The sequence below is a fragment of the Gekko japonicus genome, unplaced genomic scaffold (genome assembly GCF_001447785.1).
Source record: "Gekko japonicus isolate JY-2015 unplaced genomic scaffold, Gekko_japonicus_V1.1 scaffold1585, whole genome shotgun sequence".
Classification (NCBI taxonomy): Eukaryota; Metazoa; Chordata; class Lepidosauria; order Squamata; family Gekkonidae; genus Gekko; species Gekko japonicus.
Genome location: NW_015172602.1, coordinates 307307 through 327779, shown reverse-complemented (window position 1 = coordinate 327779; position 20473 = coordinate 307307). Strand labels below are relative to the sequence as shown.

General features: G+C 42.1%; 1 protein-coding gene across 1 annotated transcript in view; it reads right to left on the bottom strand.

Annotated features, from left to right (window-relative positions):
- Positions 1 to 20473, bottom strand: part of BZW2 (basic leucine zipper and W2 domains 2) — a 63327-nt gene that overhangs the window by 15235 nt on the left and 27619 nt on the right. Inside the window, 6 exon segments of the mRNA XM_015421580.1 lie at positions 555 to 664; positions 2063 to 2198; positions 12387 to 12452; positions 14187 to 14290; positions 16007 to 16183; positions 20185 to 20249. Coding sequence (XP_015277066.1) covers positions 555 to 664; positions 2063 to 2198; positions 12387 to 12452; positions 14187 to 14290; positions 16007 to 16183; positions 20185 to 20242 — 651 coding nt within the window. The 5' untranslated portion in view covers positions 20243 to 20249.

The following is a 20473-nucleotide window of genomic DNA, read 5'->3' as shown; positions in this document are numbered from 1 at the left end:
GTTGGTTGGCTATTTACATGAAGGACTGCCATGGGGGTGTCACAGCATTGCCCTGCTAATTCTTTCTGCTACCACTAACTTGGCAGGAAAGAAATGGGGGCTAAACCATAGAGTTTTTGTGGAATGATAGAGGATTGCCCCTACACAATGACATCATTTCTGGTCTGCCTCAATGTGTTGCTGGAAAGCCCCCTCCCCCAGTGAGTCTACAGCCATTTGGGCTGGAAACCTTATCATTTATTTTATTTCTTCAAATTTATACACATGCTGCTCCATGATTGATGGCTGTGGGTGGTGTTGCTATGATCCCAGCCCCTTGAAGCTGGGTATCTGTCATTTCTTGGCTCTGCTGAGAGAGCATAAGATGGTGACCAGGTACACTGGTGCCATGCCAATATCAATAGTGTCCTGGTGCCTGGAATTTAGGATTCAAATGTCAAAGTATTCCTCAGATTTTAGCAGGAGTCAGGTTGAATGCAGTGGTGGGAACTTTGCACTCATTTCACACTGCTTACTAGGCAAACATTACAGCCTTTAAAAAAGAAAATACTTACTAGCAACCTCTTGTCTAAGTTAGCTTTCCTTAAAGAGGAGGTAACTGAATTGGCATCTTTCTCTAGCATCCATGCTTTAAAAAGTTTTACGGCAAACGAGGCGGCAATACCTGTAGAGAAAACGGTGAATTAAAAACAAAGTAAGCTGCAGTAAAAGTGTGCACTTTCAATGTATAGCCAATGGGAAGAATCTTACAAAAATAAACCTGAAAGCAATAAAATGAACTGTACATTGACGCAGACTAAAGTTGTTGACATTACAGGCTGCTTTGCATATTAAGACATTGCAGACCTAAGGAGTGTAAACCTACTAAAACCCTGGTTATCTGAAGCACATGTAAAAGAGGAATACGGGCCAAAGCAGGTAGGAAAGCTAATTATACTCCCACACATTATGTTTCTAAGGTATATGCAAGTTCAAAACAAACAAAAAGCCAGTCTGCAATGGCTATACTTTTCACAGATACCTATTAGAGACCTGTATTTTGTATCTGTTTGAAGTATTCAACATGGCTCTCTACAGCTACATAGAGGCACCCAGATATGTGAAGGTAATAGGGAAATCCAGATGTTTGCATTTGCAGAAATAGGTATAAATATTTGGATGACCAAATCTCTTATTCTACAAAACCACAGCGAGAGCAAAAGAACAGGACTTAGATGCAGGAACCAGGCAGCTGAGTTGCCATGGTAATCATCTGTTGAGAATGATTAAAATATACCTTGCTATTCTATTCTTAGCATCTCTCCTATATGGCTGAGGCAGGAAGCTCAACACAATGGTATACTAAGGTCTTAAGAATCCTCCCCTTTGCCCCATCGAGGATTTCTCATTTAGAGTAATAACGCCCTGCCATTATAGTCTGAGATGCATTCCCCATTAAAGCGGAGGCTCTCTGCATACATGCAGAAATCAGTGGGATGCATTTCCAGTAAACCTGCTTAGAAACAAGGTGAAAGGGTCAAATCAGATTTGATGTAGGATTAGAATCTCTGGATGTATTGGGATTTATTTATTTATTTATTTTATAAAAAGCTCATTTGCAGCTCTACATGGCTCTTTTGAAGATTAGGGATATGGGAGGGGGTCCTCCCTTTCCTTCTGTGCTATTCTCCCAGTTTAAATTGCTCCCTGAAGCTGCAGTTAGTTCTGTGGGGATGGGAGGAGCAAGCCAGTAAAGTACAATAAATGTGCAGGAAACACATGCCCTCATGTTTTGCTACTGGACTCCAGGAGTGCTCAAAGGTTGCCTGTGTCCCACAGCAAGCAGATGGGTTGAATGGGAGGCTCAGCTGGGAGCAACATCTCTTTCTGAAGAGCACCAGCATCCACTGCTTTTATGGCATTTGTTTTCCTTTCAAACCCTGTTCAAACTAAGACACTTAAGAATAGGTCTAATGCTCTCCCTTCTGTTCCTCTGCTGACAAGACTCCTCTTCCCTCTAGCCAAAGCACCATAAAAAAGGAAAATCTTAAAGGCATTGCACGGGGAGGGGGGAGGGGATTACCTTCTTTGACAATGTTGTCAGTGAAAAGGCTTGTTAAAATAGTAGCAGGAAGTGTTCCATTGGCTAACAAGATACCAGTGAGCATTGCCAACTTTGTCTGCTCTGTTTCAGAAAAGGCTTTAAGGAATAACAGGAGCTGAAAGGTAAGGGGTGGGGGGGGGGAAGAAAAGACACCTTTGAGTACTCAGACTTTAAACCCACCTGACCCAACCCAATCTTCACAAGCCAACATGAAATGCCAGATCCACTGATGGGACTGGCAATCCCACAAACACCAGCTCAGGGATAGCAAAGCCTCATCCAAGGGTTACATGGTCATAGCCATCCTGGTGGAGTGGTCAGTGACTCAGACTAGGATCTGGGAGACCCAGGTTCAGATCCCCTGCTCTGCCTTGAAGCTTGCTGGGTGACCCTGGTTTGTCCAAGAAACTATGACTGAACTCCTTGACAGAAGGTTTGAATAAAAATGCACTAAATTAATAAACAATATGCATGAACAGACACAGCTGCCTTGCAAAGAAAATTTCCACTTCTCTGAAACAAAGGACTTGAAAATAGATTGGAAGTTTATCAGAAGATGTTATTTATTGGATATGCTTGATCTACAAAGGAAAGCATACTGAGCAAGGGGAAAGAAGCAAAATGACATCTGAAGATCCAGTCTTAGGAAAGGGGTCTGGACTCTCTGAAAGGAACCATAAAGGTCATAATGACAAATTGGTTATCAGTCTTCAAATGAAGAAAATGCAGCCATAAAAAGAACATTTTCCCCTTCTGCACTGAAGAAAAAGGTAAATGTTAATGGGTATGTAATTCAATGGGCTGGATTCAAGGACCTCTTCCATGAATAGGAAGACCCATTGTGGACTCAATAGTATTTGCTTCCCAGCAGATGAACTATTTAGAAATGGTGAGAAAAACTCCATCTCTGGAATGTTTGATAGGAGCATTATGTATCTACCAAAGATAAATGTAGTATAGGATTTATTACTTTCTGGTCAAGGATATCAATACATAATAAAAACCAGTTCAAAGGTTTCAGTCATATACTATCACCATGAAATATACATATACATACCCATGAAACTGAATCCATAGCAGAGAAATACAGATACAGGAATGGGACTATGTGGCTAAATGTTCACCTTCAGCATTTGTTCCAGACCTGCCAGAGACCCAAGAGCACTTCCAATCCAGATGTGTGAGAGAATTTCCCCCGGCACCTGAATAGCTGCCACCTACCTCAACTGTGTGTGGTTGCACTGCACAGTTTTCAAAGGCTCTAGTAATATGTTCTTGGCTTTCTTCCTCTTCCCTCACAGTCTGTCATGGTGATGGGAATTTCACTTATTTTATAACTTCATCAGTGGACATGTAGACATCATTGGATATTATGCTACTGTAATCATTCACCTCCTGAATTCTGTCTGGATAGGGAAATTCAAGGGTGTATAATTACATTAGTGCAATATCCAATGATGCCTACTTCAGAATCTTTCTCAGGCTAAAACATAAAAGATGAGGCAAACTCATACTGTATCCGGGTGTGCTAACGCCATAAGATCTGGAATGCAGGCAATCCCATGAAGAGTTTTCAGGTAGGATGTAATGGGAAGGAGCCTGCCGTACTCTGAAATGATGAGTGTTTTTTGTGTTTTGGAAGAGGGAGGCAGCTGAGTGCCATCAGCAAAACACAAAGTTTTCCTCTCTGTTGCAGTTCTCAAAGCATTCAAGAGCACACTAACCACATTGTTTTATAGCCTTTTACATACCCGGGGTGTGTGTGTCACATTTTGCAATAAAAGTGTGCCAGTCTGAATGTGCAAGTTCACCATTACTAAAGATCTCATAAAATGCAATACATAAACATCATTTCTGGTTTCACAATTTGATTTAGCCCTTCAAGATAGGATGCTATCACTTCCTGCACCTTTTTTCCTTCTCACCCCCAGAAGTATGAGAGATAATAATCCCCATTTGAGTCGAACAGCATTAAACAGTAATACTTAATAGAGGTCAGGTACTATGTCATCCTCCTTGCCTTTGATGACTTGTGAATTGTAAACAACATCTGAGTTTTTAGCATCAGAACACACTGGGACTTCTTTGTATTTACGTCAGATCATTTTCATTTTGTTCAAAAGATATTATTTTGTTCCTTCCTCAATTGTTAGGCATAACCCAAATTAGCTTCTAGGAGAAATTTCCAATTCTAATTCACCCACTTAGGACCTATCAGAAATGAACACGACGTTCAGTTCCAAGTTCTTATTACCACCAACTGGTGACACTGATTGCTTTCTAAGTTCTTCCCTTCCTATCTCTATTGTAATTTCAGTTACCAGCTCTGCAGGGGAGATCCTGGAACACTGAACTAATTCAGACTTCCAGCCTCCCACCCATCAAGGACCAATTTATCTGCCATTAGATAATCACTAGGATAGCTACTAGGATGTACTACGAACACAAAACTGCTTTCAGGAAAAGCAACATGTTTGGTTCTTGCTTCAGTGCCACATTCCTGAAATGTTTGAACACCTAGTTTTTTTGCAACAGGAGTTCCAAGTAGTGACACATCTCCATGTCTAACACTATATTTGTTTCATTAAAGCACAAAGCATGAGTGGAAGTTTCTGGTCCTTTTCTAACATTACAAAAAGTACAAAACTGACAGCTGTGACTTCATAACAACTCCATGAGCCTTAGAAATGTTTAACCTCTCTCTCTCTATGTCCTGGGAAGAGTATTACGATCTGGAAATAAAAACCTTCTGGTGGTCCCAGGCCTGAGAGAGATCCAGCTGTCCTCGACCAGAGCCAGGGCCTTTTCAGCCCCGGCTCTCTGCCTGACGACATCCGCTGAGTTCCTAAAGTTTTTATTGCCCAAACATGGTAGCAGGTGGGAACCAGTACTAGCACTAGATCAGAGTCAGCTTGATGAACATATTGTGATGGTTACAGTATCAGACTAGGACCTAGGAAACCCAGGTCTGAATCCCCACTCTGCCATGGAAGCTCACTGTTGACCTTGGGCCAGTCACTCTTTCAGCCTTACTTATCTCACCGGGTGGTTGTTGTGAGGAGGGGAGAACAGTGTCATAAGCTGCTCTGTTTCTTCATTAGGGGGAAAGCATGGTATAAGTATATAAATGAATAAATACTTATCTTAAAACACTGAAAAATTGTGGAAATTGGGGGGGGGGGCAGAGGAGATACCTCTGCTGGAATCTCCCAAGAGGAAAAAATATATATCAACACATACTAGAGGCCACATGCCCTGCTCCAAAACATTATTTAATATTTATTCTGTGGTGAGCCTTCACAGACAATAACCACCACATGTATGAAACTTGGTAGTGACAGTCTTATATCCCCAATGACATGAGCTGTAGCAAATTAGAGAGAACCAAGACAAAACACACACCTTAATTGGCCTGTTCCACGTAAACCACATAATTAAACAGTGGCAAAAGAATATCCTTCATCTATGTGATGAGGCTGGCCCAGTGGAAAAAGTGTTTGGCACACTTATTTCTCTCTCTCTCAGTGGATTATATTATGGTAAAACCTGGGCTGATGGTGTATGGAATGCAATGGATGCTGTATATGTACATACTTTAGTACAGAACACTCATAATACTACTGTGGATTTAAGACAGGTGGTACCATTTACCACTTGGATACAAAGAGAATTAGAAAAGACTATTTTTTTCATATTGCATACCGGAGCATGCTGTGCTTGGTTAAGCCATCTCAAGCTTCCCACTATGTACTCTGAAGAGCAAGAGCATTTCTTTCTTGGCACCGGCTAAACATTAGCCAATTACATAGAAGAACATACAAACGGAGGCCTATCAGGGATTTCTGAAGGAGGAATTGCAGAGCTTTATAGAGCTTTTGAAGTAATGCCTGCTATCCATAAGGTGCTGCAGATCTCTCCTCCAAAAACATATCAGTCATTTTATCATAGGCAAAGTAAACTTATGTTAACACATACCTGGCTGGTGCTTGAAAGAGCATGGGAGTCTTGCAATTTTCCTGCAGTTAATAACTTTTGCCATTAGATGCTGCCATAGCCCCTTAAAGCAAAGAGTCAAAGCCTGAGAGCCTTTTAATGTCTCAGGCAGGATGCACGGTGGGTGGCATCACTCTCTGATCAGTAGAGCAGCAATGTTCAATCAATTAATGACAAGGGTAATAATATTTTGGATCAAAATGTCTCTGATTTTTTTAAAAAATATTCATTTTAAAATGGCACCTGGGTAAGATCAGCAGCTGTCCAGACCCAAGCGTCCTCTGTTGTGTCTCCCACTTTATGGAATGGCCTGCTAAAGGAAGTCAAGAAGGCTCCCACAACTGGATCACTCCACAGAATGTGTAAATGAGAACTGTTCAGTGAGACATTTTTATACAGGGAAGAGGGTTGTAGTGAAATAGAATTCTTCAGGAGAATGCTTGTACAAAGGGACAAGGGCTGTAGTTTATGACACTGTTTAGTGTATGCAGTATCTTGCTGTATTTTTTTCTAATTTCTGTTATCCAGTTTTTGCATTTCATATATACCATGTCAAGAAGAAGAACGAGGAGGAGAAGGAGGAGGAGATTGGATTTATACCCCGCCCTTCACTCGGAGTCTCAGAGAAGCTTACAATCTCCTTTCCCCTCCCCTCCCCTCCCCACAACAGATACGCTGTGAGGTAGGTAAGGCTGAGAGAGCTCTTTCAAGAACTGCTCTTTCAAGAACAGCTCTGACAGACCTATGGCTTGCCCAAGGTCATCCACCAGCTGCAAGTGGAGGAGTGGAGAATCAATCCCGGTTCTCCCAGATTAGAGTCCATGCACATAACCGCTACACCAAACTGGCTCTTATACTGTTTTATTGCATTGTTTTCTAATTTTAAAATCCAGTCTTCTTACCCTGTTTATTGTATGTGTTATACTCTTCCTGCTGCATTGTTTTAAATTTTATAATTCACCTTGATCCTCTGTGAGATAGGCAGACTATAAAGTAAATAAATGAGGTACTCATAAATGAATGGATGGCTTGTATTTATTTGAAGAGGCATTCTTCCTCTTCCCCCATGTAGAAGGGAAGGCCTTTTCTGAAATGGATTATGCTGTAAGTACAATCTGTATCCTGGGTACACACAATTTTTATTCCTTTGTAAGATTCTTGAGTAATTTTTATATTACATTCAATGCATGTGTGGCTGAATAAACAATTTAAAACCAAACATTTACAAAGGTACTGGATCTCATGTTATTTTTAAAGTGAATACATGCTGGCTCTATTTTACAAACAACTGGCAACACATACATGCAAATGATATGCATGTTCACTGTATTGGTTGTACAGAACTTTCAACAACCCTCAGCTGAAGTTCATTTTATTCAAGGGGGGGGGGCTATCAGTATGAAATTCATGTTTTACAGAGGCTTGCCAGAAAACTAAATTTGACATACGTCAAGTGATTTTCTTCACTGAACTCCAAGCCTAAGCCTTAAAACAAGATTGCATTTATATACACCAAGGACTTTGCCATTGTTTTGCTAAGCACCCTCAGCAGTTAAGGATCTCTAGATGAAGTCAGTGTGTGGGGTGAAGGTAGAGGAGGAAAGGAAAAAGTGTGGCTTGAACAAGAGCTTTTGGTACTTAACACAATAGGGTCAGGATTACTCATGGCAACAGATTACTGTAATTAAAAGTAAAACCAGGTTAGTGGAATAGGGAGAACTGCAAATTTAGGCTTAGAATATAGAAAAGGTACTAAGCACTTTTGTTGTTCAGTCACACAGTCGAGTCCGACTCTTCGTGACCCCATGGACCAGATCACGCCAGGCCTTACTGTCTTCCGCCATTCTCTGAAGTTTGCTCAATTTCATGTTCGTTGTATCTATGACACTGTCTAACCATCTCATCCTTTGCTGTCCCCGTCTTCTTTGACCTTCAATCTTTCCCAGCATCAGGGTCTTCTCCAGGGAGTGCTCCCTTCTTATTTGGTGGCCAAAGTATTTGAGCTTCAGTTTCATTATCTGGCCTTCCAGGGAACATTCAGGGTTGATTTCTTTTAGGATTGACTGATTTGATCTTCTTGCAGTCCAAGGGACTCTCAAGAGTCTTCTCCAGCACCATAGTTCAAAAGCATATATTCTTTGGCGCTTGGCCTTCCTTATAGTCCAACTCTTGCAGCCATACATGACTACTGGGAATACCATTGCTTTGACCATGTGGACTTTTGTTGGCAGGGTGATGTCTCTACTTTTTATCATGCTGTTGAGGTTTGCCATCGCTTTCCTCCCAAGGAGCAGGCGTCTTTTAATTTCATGGCTGCTGTCACAGTCTGCGATGATCTGGGATATTTTTGCTAAATGTACAAAAATCCTGCCACAACAGAATACAAGAAGCACAGCATATATAACAAATGCACAGGTCCAAACTCATTTTTCTCATTCGAAGAAAAAGGTTATAACTGCAGCACCATCTTTTAAGCATCCTCTAGTCTACTAGCACCTAAGATATCCCTCAGGATTCTTACAAAATTTCATTCTTATTGCTCATTCTCTGTCTTTTGAAATCCACCCACCACAGTGCCCAACTGCTGGTTAAGACCATGGTGATAGACAACCAACATGGCAAAGTGTTTTCTCTTCTCAGATCCTAAATGGAGAAAGATAAGGAGAAACAACAACCGTAGCTTGGAAGAGGTGGCAAACAGATTCCAAAACAAATTATTTCCTCTTCTGGAGCAGCTAACCATATCCAAATGTCGTGATTCTGTCTTTTCTTTTTTTTCGAAACCCCTGAAGGGATATTTTTTTATTTTGCATTAGACTACAAACTGCAAAGAAAATTAGGAAGAGGAGCTACAACTAGGGAGAAAGGAAAGATAACCACACTAAACTAAAAACCCAAGAGAAGGAGATCTTATTTCTGTTAATGTAAATGTTAGTGCCACAAGTGTTAGTATCACAATATACTTGTAGAGTTCCTGCTCATCTTCCATGTTTCTATGTTATTATGTTAGTTGTTATGAGAGAGCTTTCTGATCATCTCCGTGTTCTGTGCTTCAAAAGGCCAGTTTCCCAGTCCTTCTGCCTTTACTTTGGCTTTCTGTCTCTAAAATTGGAGACAACTTTGGCAGGTTCGGCACCCGTTTCTGTAGCAGAGTCTTCTTCCGTTCCAGAGGTAGCAGAGTCACTGGATTTCGTTTCTTCCTCCTTAGACTCTTCCTCTGTTCCAAGCTGACACCACAAAAACTCTTTGGCCTTGAAAATGGAGTCTATCTTCTCTCTTTTATTGTTGATCTTAAAGATGACACTCCAGAATCGCCCACCTGTACGTTATTCCATTAGTTTGAAGAAAAGCAATCAAGTCTTTATAATTTTTCCTCTTTTGCCGAATTTCAAATGGAATGTCTTTTAGTGTCTTAATCATCACATTTCCCATTTCCAGTGGAGTTGCTGATGTTGCTTTTAAAATAGCATCTCTGGTCTGTCTTCTTGAGAATCTGACTACAATTTCTCCAGGTAGACTATTTTTTAAATATAATTGGAATATGCCCTATAGGCCACTTCCATATCTTTTACTAGTTCATCCACTGTAAAACTGGAGTGATAATCTCACTAAGCAAACTCCTCAGGTCCTCTTTTGCTGCCTCAGGGACTCCCTGGAACCTGAGAATCATACTGGCTTTTTCCATCTGTGGTTGCAATACATGGTTTTCTTGAAGATTTTGCTTTATTTCCACCTCTCCCGGTCTTTTCTTCAACTTCTTACTTGTGGTGTCCATCTCTTGAATTTTCTCATTAGCCTGCTCCACTTTCTTTTCCGTTTCATTCAGCTGGAGCTGTTGAGATGCAAAGTTCTTATTCATCACAGTCAGTTGCTGGTTAATACCATCGAGTTGTTCCATCACCAGCTTGAGCATATCCGCTAGTAATTTAATGACGTCTGCACCCTCTTCTGGTTTGGGACTCTGACTGCCTGGCGCTTTCATTTTTAATTTTGCACGCTGGGCCGCCATTTTCCAATTTGTTTACACTTCCCACTGCTTTCTCCCAACTCTAGAAACTTGCTCCCGATGTCAAGAATTAAGTAAGTCTCTCACAACACACGTGCTACTTTCCTCCCCTCTTTCCCCCTTTGCGTCTTTTATTGGTTATTCGCATCCGTTTCTTTCCGCATGGGGGAGGGATCCGCTTTTTGAAAAAAGTCCATTTTATTCAGAACTCACGTTAATTGTTGGTCAGATTATCTGACCACGCTGCGTTTTAACGATCTTCCGCTCCATCTCCGGTGCTTGTCACGGTCAAACCAGCTTGTGCCCAAAGGCCACACAGCAACTGGACCGTCAGGGCGGAGGGGAGCCTCGATTCTCCAGCATTATGCCATTGAAGAGGCTACCCCTCAAAAGCCCTCTGGCCGGAAGCCTATCGCAAAGGCTCCGCGGGGGTGTCACTTGAGGTGACACCCCTCCAGGCCAATGGTGTGCGATTCGCCCTCCCGCGGTTCAGGGAGAGCGACTGTCATTGCTGCTTCATAAACCGGAAGTCCTGTCAGGATTCTTTCCAAGTAGATAACAATCATTAGGAAATGCAGCTTGTGACAAATTAAAAAACAACAACAGGTGACACCCAACTTTTCTACACTTATGCTGCTTATTTTTAATAAATAGTTGGATAGGCTAAACTATCAGGTATCTTTGCAAGCTGGATAGAGGCTGGACTACATGGTTTCATTAAGTTTTAAGAACGCTTGAAATAACATCTTGGGAGCAAATTAAAACTTATATTCAAACTAAAAATCTACAAGTGGATATCTTCCAGCCTTTAAACACTCATAAACACATAATGGTATATTCTAAAATATCAAAAGGGTTGCTGGCTAAATTCTATGGGATATTAATTGAGTTAGAGTATAAAGAATCTGTCAATAGAACAAAATGGCAATTTGATTTTCAAAAGAAATCACAACTCAAAAATGGGAGAAAATTTATAAAGATATATTGTGTACTTTATTGCACATGCCTCCAAATATTTCCTAGTCTTTATGATTACTCCTATGCTGCTTACGACCATTAAAGCCCTTCACTAATTAGAACCAACATATTTAAGGGATCATCTCCTCCCATATGTCCCTGTGTGCCAACTACCGTCATCAGGTACCATCTGCTGGCTATCCCAAGACTTAGATTGGCCTCTCTGGCATTGACCAGGACCTGGGCTCTGGCTCTGTGGACTGGGCTCCCTGGTGAGCCCCCCCCCTTCTTGGAGATCTTCAGGAGGCACTGCACGGCCTGCCTGTTTACCAGGGCTTTTAAGGGAGTATGCATGGCAGGCATCTTTAAAGGGGAGAAGCGGGGAGAGATTTGGGGCTTGTTATTTCATTTTTGTTTTTTTAGTGGGGGACGTAAGCTGCATTGAACCAAGAGGAAAGATGGGATATAAATGTTTTAATAAATATAAATACCAATGCTTCTTATTATATACGTCATTTTCTAGGCATTCCCCCCCTCCCCAGCTGTTCCTCAACTGAGTCCCAGGTATGAGAAGTATGAGCTTTAGCGAGTGAAAATGATTTTACAGTTTTTACATCAAATGGGCAAACTATCCATAAACTACTTATTTTCACGCAAAGTTCCTAATTCTAAAGCAAGAATTCTAAACTAAAGAAATTGAACTCTACAACCTCCACACACTATTTAAAGCATACATGTTTGCATGCATTTGCTGTTCCACATAGCTGATTCTGCATCTGAGTATCAGGATTAAGGAGCACATAACTACATAAGGCACAGATGGTCCTTCAACATAGAAAATCCCACTTCATTTCCCTCTAATTCATTTCCCTCCACTTTTGAGATTACACTATAAATTACTTACACACTTCCAAGTTGCATTGCACCTTAAGAATGCTTACTTTTTACTTAAGTAAAAGCAGAGATTATCAGGATAATTAGTTTTGTATAAAGCAGACAGATGTTGTTGTTGTTGTTCAGTCACACAGTCGAGTCCATGGACCAGATGTAGTTCTGTATAAATTGTTATATGCACTGTAAAATACTTGTGGTTGAAAAGGGTTCTCTTCTGTTTATTCCAATGGAAGGTGTTTTTTGTTTTATTTTATTTTTTACAAAAAGGGTTTTCCCATCCTGATTTATTTAGCATATGTATGGAAATACAACAGCTCTATCATTTAGTGGGAATTTTCCATGTCGCACCTGGGCAAACAGTTCCCTAGAGTAGCTAATTATTCTGTCCACGTTGCATCAAAAAGACAATTGCAATCAATCCCCAGAATATTACTAGAAGATCAGCAATATTACCTTTTTAATTTCATCTTCAAATGCCTTTTCCAAATATTTATACCTCCGGATAAGTTTATTGAAGACCTAAATATAAGACATAGCCAACATGTTTGTTAACAGGAAAAGCAGACCTTTGCTCTCCTTACAGGGCCTATAAAATGCACTTTTAATTAATCTATGATAGAAGTAAATACATTAGATAGAATAGATAGAAGTAAATAGACGACTTCTACATGACAAAAAAAATAAAAAGTTGTTTTCTTTAATTGGAACAGAACTTCTGGCATTTAAAGAAAATCTAAAACACCCATGAATTTTAATAATTCACTGATAACATTAAATAATTAACTCCCAATCAACAGCATCATTAAACCAGTCTACTTAGTAATTGTCAGGTTCAATAGAGGAGTTGCAGTCCACAACGATTCATAAGAATAGGTTGCTTTAATACAAGTCACTATTAATACACTTTCATGGTCATTGTCAGGAATGAAACTCAAAGCCAAGCATGTACAGATATAGACAGTTCAAAAAAAGGGTTAAGCCAATTAATACAGTTCATGCTTAGCAGAAATTCGAGTGGGAAAAAACCAAGGCAGGAGATAGCCTTTCAGCCATTTGGTTCACACCAGCCAGATTGGGAACGGCCTCATCAACGGTTCTCACAGTCTTACTTACTACAAAGGCAGCAAAAGCATTCCAAGGTCAAAACAAGAGATAAAGCGCACAGGGAGGATGAGAGCAGAGCAACAGAGCTAATTCCCCCCCATCATACAGTAGGCAGGTTACACAGAGCATACACAGAAGACAAATGGCAGTTTACTGACAGTAATGCTGTATTCAAATTTTGAACTTTTTAACAATATAAGCAAGAGAGGCATCAATTTAACCATTACTTTAGAACTCAGAAACACAAATCAGATGGTACCTCACCCCCATGAGACTCCATCAGATATCCAAAGCCAATTCCCCTCTTTGTTGGCGCTCCTGTGGGGAACCTGGCACTTTTTTTCATTGTTGGTGGGGGTGCACAGAAATTCAGCATTTCTGGTCCAAGGTTATCTTTTCCATCAAAAAATATAACCGGGCACTCGATACCACTGCAACCTGAACTAATATTACTCGATTTATGGAATGCCCCTCATATACCCAAATGCAGCCAAGACCTCATTTCGATTCTGCTAATAGCTGCTAAGGTGGTTATTGCGAGTAGCTGGAAATCCACCGACAAACTTCTTCTTTCCTCTTGGCGCTTAAAAATCTGGGACTTTTACATCATGGATAAACTCTCTGATGCAGTGGCTTCCTCTACTAATAGTTCATGTTCAAAATCTACTTTATGCACGAAATGGTCTCCTTTTTTAGAATATGTCTTCAATAATGACACCTCTAAATTTGCTGTTCCTTCTCAGTATGTTGCAGTATTTTATTATATGTAATTTTGTGTTGGTCATATTTATACCAAATCCCATTGTTGTTTACTGTACTATTGACTAATAAAAATTAAAAAGAAAAAAGAAAGAAAGAAAGAAACACAAATCAACACTTTTAGTTAAATTCTTTCATAATAGGTTAATCCCACTATTTCAGGCAAATCACCAGGCCGCCAACTACAACTATAGTAATAAAAAAGATCAATTTGGAGTGATTTCCATTTTTTAATATTATGGACCAGTTGTATGTACTACCAGAAGCAGATTGATAATCCTGCTGTACCACTCTTATATCAACAATTGTCAGCAATCATTATAAACTATTGGTGTACAAAAGACCCCTGCAAAATTGTGGTCCATTCATCCATTCCAATTACTCCCTGACCTGAGCATAATGTCGGATGGCATCATGATCTTCATCTGCAGAGAACACACAGTGATTGGTCATCTTGGTCTTATCATTGTCATCTATTCTTGTCCCTCCTGGAGCTAAAGAGAGACAAACAACATAATTACAGATGTTCTATAACTCATATGATCATTATGACTTCTAAACTAGAAATAATCCATATATAAATGTACCCACTGCATAAATCATTATTTTTATAGGTAATGGAGATACTTGGAGAGTAGGCTCAGTGGCAAGAATATGCTCTGCTTGCAGAAGGTCTCAGGTTTAATCTCAAACATTTCCCATTCAAGGAACTCGGGTAGCAGACACTTTTCCCTCTGTGGCTGTTGCTAGGCAACCAAGCTTGGTTCTGTCAGTAAAAAGGCATGGGTAGGAGGTCCTTTCTACTTTGACCTTTGTATTGTAAAGGTGTACTTCTTTTTGTATGACTGGTCTAAGGACTGTAGAAATAAACTGAACTGACCTTTGTGGAGAATTCATTGGGACCAGTCCTGACTAGGGTTTCCAGTTCCAGGTTAGGAGATTTTGTGCTGGAGTCTATGAAAGCCAAAGTTTGGGGAGGGAAGAGGCCTCAGCTGAATACAATGCCATAGAGTCCACCCTCCAAAGCAGTTATCTTCCCTGGGGGAGACGTGGGTTCTTGCTGTGGAAGCTGAGCGGGTGATTTAGGACCAGTCACAGACTTTCAGCCTAACCTACCCCACAGGGTTGTTGTACAGATCAAAAGGGGGAGAGGAGAATGATGTAAGCTGCTTTGGTCCCCACTACAGAGAAAGCCTGTACTTTTCCTCCTGGGGAACCATTGTTGCCAATCTCCAGGTGAGGTTTGGAGATCAGTCAGAATTACAACTGCTCTCCAGATGGCAAATATCCATTCCCCTGGAGAAAATGGTGGACTCTGTGTCATTATGCCCTGATGAGCTGGCCACCCTATGACATAGCAGTTAGTGCTTCAGAGCAGGGTCTGCCAGATCCAGGTTCTTGCTGTGGAAGCTGAGTGGGTGATTTCGGACCAGTCACAGATTTTCAGCCTAACCAACTGCACAGGGTTGTTGTGCAGATCAAAAGAGGAAGAGGAGATTTATGTGAGCTGCTTTGGTCCCCACTGCAGAGAAAGACTGTATTCTTCCTAGGTAGAAGCTGCAGGGAGGGGGGGAGGAGATAGAAAACTGAAGCCAGAGGGGCAGATAAAGGTAGGTTGATGGTTGGCTGGGAAGGAGATGGGGTTGCCACCTCCAGGTTGGGAAATTCCTGGAGATTTGAGGGGTGGAGCCTGAAAAGGGTGGGGTTTGAGGAGGGATGGGGCCGCAGACAAGTACAATGCCATAGACTCCACCCTCAAAACCAGCCATTTCCTCCTGGGGAACCATTGTTGCCAATCTCCAGGTGAGGGCTGGAGATCACTCAGAATTACAACTGCTCTTCAGGTGGCAGAGATCAGAGAGAAAATGGTGGACTCTGTGTTGTTATACCCTGCTGAGGTTGCCACAACAAATTGACTTTGAGTGCCCAAGGCCAGGGCACCCGCCCAGAGCCTCTTTCTAGAGCTCGTTGTATTTATTTCCACAATGGGCCTTATTCCTAGTTTCTATTATAATACTCATAAATATCATAACATTTGTCAAAATGTTAAAAAATACAGGCTTACAATATGAAACAAACAAAAATAATGCCAGAATCAAGAAGGGAGTGAAGCTAATATTATCTGCCAAACATGAAACCGAGATGGCATGTGCACCTTGTTACTGGTATTAGCTCTGAAAGTGTTAACATTTTCAATCCAACATACTTACCCAGCATGCTGCCAGCTATCAAGATGTCAAAGAGAGTGTCAGCATAGCGACGATAATCTAGCCTTGATCCTGTTGCATCCAGAAACTTGGCTACAGCTTCCAGGTCGTCACCAGCTTCGTTGAGGCCTTGGACAATTGTATCCCTGAAGACCGTGGGTTCAAATTTCTCCTTTTCATCTACAGCAGAAAACTATCACTAATCACTGTATGAAGTCTATATGGCTATTCCTCTATTGCTTTCAGAACAGTTACTGGATGAGCACCAAATGACCTTCGTTACATAGTCCTTGTTTTTCTTCCTTACATTCATTGGGTTCCTCAGTGTAGTGATAAACAGGAAGTAGATTCTTTGAGAATGAGGATATTCATGGCAGTTTTCCTGGAGTTTACTTCCAAAGGAGCACTGGTTTTGGCATGTTACTGAGCTAGACCTGGGGTCGGGGTGAAGACTATCCAAAAAAGGGATGTTTATGCCTTTATTTGGTCTCTACTATGGAGGAGTCACAAAATATTTCAATTAACTTTTTTCATGATGAACAGAACTTAATTTTTATTTAATTAACATCCCTTTCCATGTATCTTTAAAACCTTTCCACATGCATGATTTTCCCACTCACCCAGATGCAAGATCAACCGTATTTTAAAAGGTTTCCTTTTAATTGCATTGGACTTTCATGATCCTGCACCTTTAAGAAAAGCCTCAAAAATTGTTGAAGAAAGCAATGTGTATCAGACTCTTCAAGGTAAGAGATTCAATTGGTTTAAACTGGTATAACTAAATCAGGGGAAAAGATATCTCCGTAAGGGAAGGAGACAGACTTACTTTAAAAAAAAAAATGAAAGCTGGGAATTCAGAGAACCTCCTAAGGTTATTGTTTCAATGCTCCAGTGATATATTGATATTTCAGTGCTGCTTTTTTAAAATGGAGGTGCTGTGATGCCAACAATGACACCATCAACACTCTCCCTTAAAAATCCTCATTATTAAAGGCACATGCAGAAGAAAATTAACTGACTCCACAACTGTAAAAATCCACAGGGAAGGCAGACATGTGGAACAGCCATGGCCAAACCCATTCCAATGCTTGTGGATAGACTGCCAAGACAATCTCAGTAAATCAAGCATGCAGAAAAGTCCTAAGAACATACTGGTAAAATGGATACTACTATAAAAGTGTCTTCTACTGAACTTCCCATATTATATTTACTAATTATATTTCCAGTAAAGTACTGACAATGAATCCTACATTTTGTACAGTCTACTATTCATTTTAAAAGTTTGACAAACAGCATGAAACCCTGCAGGGTGGACTGATTTCAATTGGCCTTTAAATCACCTAGAAAAAAGAGAGATCACCTTTAAGAGAATATTATCAATTATTTTGATTTTTTTTAAAAAGTGAATACCGGCTGTTGCTTTAACTATAAAAACATTTTGAATGGAGCTCCCGGCCTCCAAGCAAGATTACCTTGCTCGAGTTGCAGCGACTGGTTGGCCACCTCAACTTTGCATGCAAAGTTGTGGCGCCCAGCTGGGTGTTTGTTAGGAGGCTGTGTGAGTCCATGAAGGGTCTCCATCTCCCGCACCATAGGACCAGAGTCACCAGTGGGATAAGGGACGACCTCCTTGTATAGAAAGAATTTCTGGCCTCATACAATGGGGTGTCTTTTTGGCGGGAAGACCTTTTAGTCAAAGCTGAACTGCAGGCCACATCTGACGCTACTGGCTCAGCTGGCTTTGGAGTCTATTTCCATGGACATTGGTGTGCTGAGGACCGGCCCGAGGAATGGTTCCAGCCAGGATGGGTCAAGGACCTCAGCTTCTAGGAATTTTTTCTGATTGTTGTAGCAGTGTGGATTTGGTCTGCAGAGCTTGCCAACCATACTGTCCACTTCTGGTGCGACAATCTGTCCACAGTGCATGTGATTAACTCATTGATGTCCAGGTCTCCTAGGGTCATGGACCTGGTCAGAGCCTTCACACTCCGCTGTTTGCAGAAAAATATTTTGTTCAAGGCCAGGCACATCCTGGGGGTCAGTAAAGGGGTTGCTGACGCTCTCTCCGGAAAACAGATGGAAAGATTCCGCCAGCTGGCTCTAGAAGCTGACCAGTTCCTGGTTCGGATGCTGGCAGAGGTGTGGCTGATTGGCGGGCTGAGGCCAACCAGGTGATAAGTTTAGCTCTCACCCCTTCAACTTGGAGAGCATATAAGAGGGCGGGTAAGCAGTTTCTGGCCTTTAGGGAGGAAGCTGGTCTGAGACAAGTTGGCCCATACCGGTGGCCCATCTGATGCAGTTTGTGTGTCACTAAGAGGTAAGGGCGTTCCATTAGGGGCAAGCTGTCATCTCTCACCTATGCCAGCAAGGCATCGGGGTTTGAGGAGAAGACGGGTGACTTCCGCATTAGGAAAATGCTCAAGGGCTGGTCAAGGGAGGGTGGCAAGGTGGTAGACTCTAGGGAGCCATTGATCCCAACAGTGCTGATGGGGCTCAAGGTACAGTGGATCACACTTTGGCGGTCAAAGACTGATCAGCTGAGCAGGGGTTCCGTCACTGAGCTGGGCCGGTGTTCTGAGGCGGAGCTATGCCTGGTGCGGGCTCTACGCCAGTATTTAGCCATGTGGGGTGAGGGTGTAGGCCTTTTATTTCATCACATGGATGGCACTCCCCTCACCAAGTTTGAATTTTGTGCCCTGACCCAGAAAGCGCTGGTCCGATTGGGATTAGGCGGGTTCCGCTTTGGAACCCACTCCTTCCGGATTGGAGCAGCTTCAACAGCGGCAGCCATGGGGTATTCCAATAGTGAAAATCAGCAGATAGGTACCTGGAAATCGCGTTGTTACAGGAGTTACATGTGGGATTGCAAAGGTTATGTTTCAGTTATTAACAGGGTTACTCTTACAGATGCTGCAGGTCACGGGGCGAGATTACGAGTCACCGTCTGCAGCCACAGCATGGTCTTTTGGGCCGCTCACTGGGCCAGGAGGACACCCATCGGTTCTCAGCTGGGCCTTAGCAAGTGGGCTGTCATTAAATGGTTGGGAAGGAGGGGCATGAGATGGCCCGCGCTCCTTTCCCTGTTATTCGAAGAGAGGCAGGGGCCTCCTCCACACGTTTTCATGGTGCATCTAGGGGGTAATGACCTGGGTCTGATGAAGGGCATGGCCCATGCGTTACAAGCTACGGCGGACGTTGCAATGATATGAGCAAGGTGGCCCAATGTGCAGATAGTCTGGTCGGCTATTCTGCCCCACCAGGTGTGGCGTAACTTGGGGGACCCACACTGCATTGACTGTGCCAGGCATAAGGCTAACAGATGAATGAGGAAGACCATGGAGGGTGGTTTAGGGCTATTTTTGCCGCACCCTGACATACGGGTCGAGCTTCATGACCTGTATAGGGCTGACGGGGTGCACCTGTCTGACAAGGGCAATGGGTTCTTTTTGCAGGACTTGCAGCAAGGGATTAGCTCAGTCTTGGCCTTTTAGTGGGAGCAAAGACCAAAGCAGAGGCTCAGTCTTGGCTGTGGCAGGTTGGTGCGGGCAAGAAACCGGAACCAGTGAGCACCTTACAGCATTTTCCCCATTAGGGAACAGGGGGTCATCAGGAACTGCCTTTGGATTTTCAGGTCCAGGGTGGGGAATGGTGATCACCTCCTCTGGGAATCTCTTAGGGTATGCTCCTCCCTGCAAGTTGTCAGGCTTCAGGGGTAGGCGCTCCTAGGTGGCAACCAGTTTGCTGGGCTGCCGGTCATGAGCCAGACCGATGGCTCAAGACCGGAGCTGGGTGACACGCCCAAGAAAAGGGCAAGGAGGTTGGTCAGGGGAATGACACCTGCCTTGCCTGTTCTGTGCTCGCTTAGCTAGTCCCATGGCGCAATGTTTAATAAATTGGCCCTTGTTTACTTGCAAACTGTTGTCTGTCTCGTTATTCTGACTTGGGGGGGGGGGGACAAACACCCACAAACAAGCAGAAACTGATTGTACCTTAAAACTGGGGGGAGGTAGCAACATCTTGAATAGATCCTGGAAACAAGCTGGCAACCCTTGAAGAGATTGTAAAATGGAAGGAATATGCTCTCAAATGCAAATCATTCATTTTTATCCACCCTGCTATATTTTATAAAATCATAAGTAATTACAGTAATTTTGAGAAATAAAAGGAAATATCAAGCCTACCCCTCTTCCTAGTTTTGAACCGCTGGCCTGTTAGCACCGGCTTCTGATGCTTATTCATAAAATTTCTGGGGAGGAAAGTTTAAAATATTAAAAATACATTTTAGAACAGAGACTTTAGAATCAAAGACTTAAGAAGAAAAGACAGCATGATCTGATTATAAAATATAGTTTATGACCAATTATGTATTACATCTTGGGTCCTGATTCAGGAAAGAGATACATGCAAATGCAACCATTGTTCCTACAGGCCTCCTGAGTAGTTCCCATTTCTATTTGTTATCACATTTTT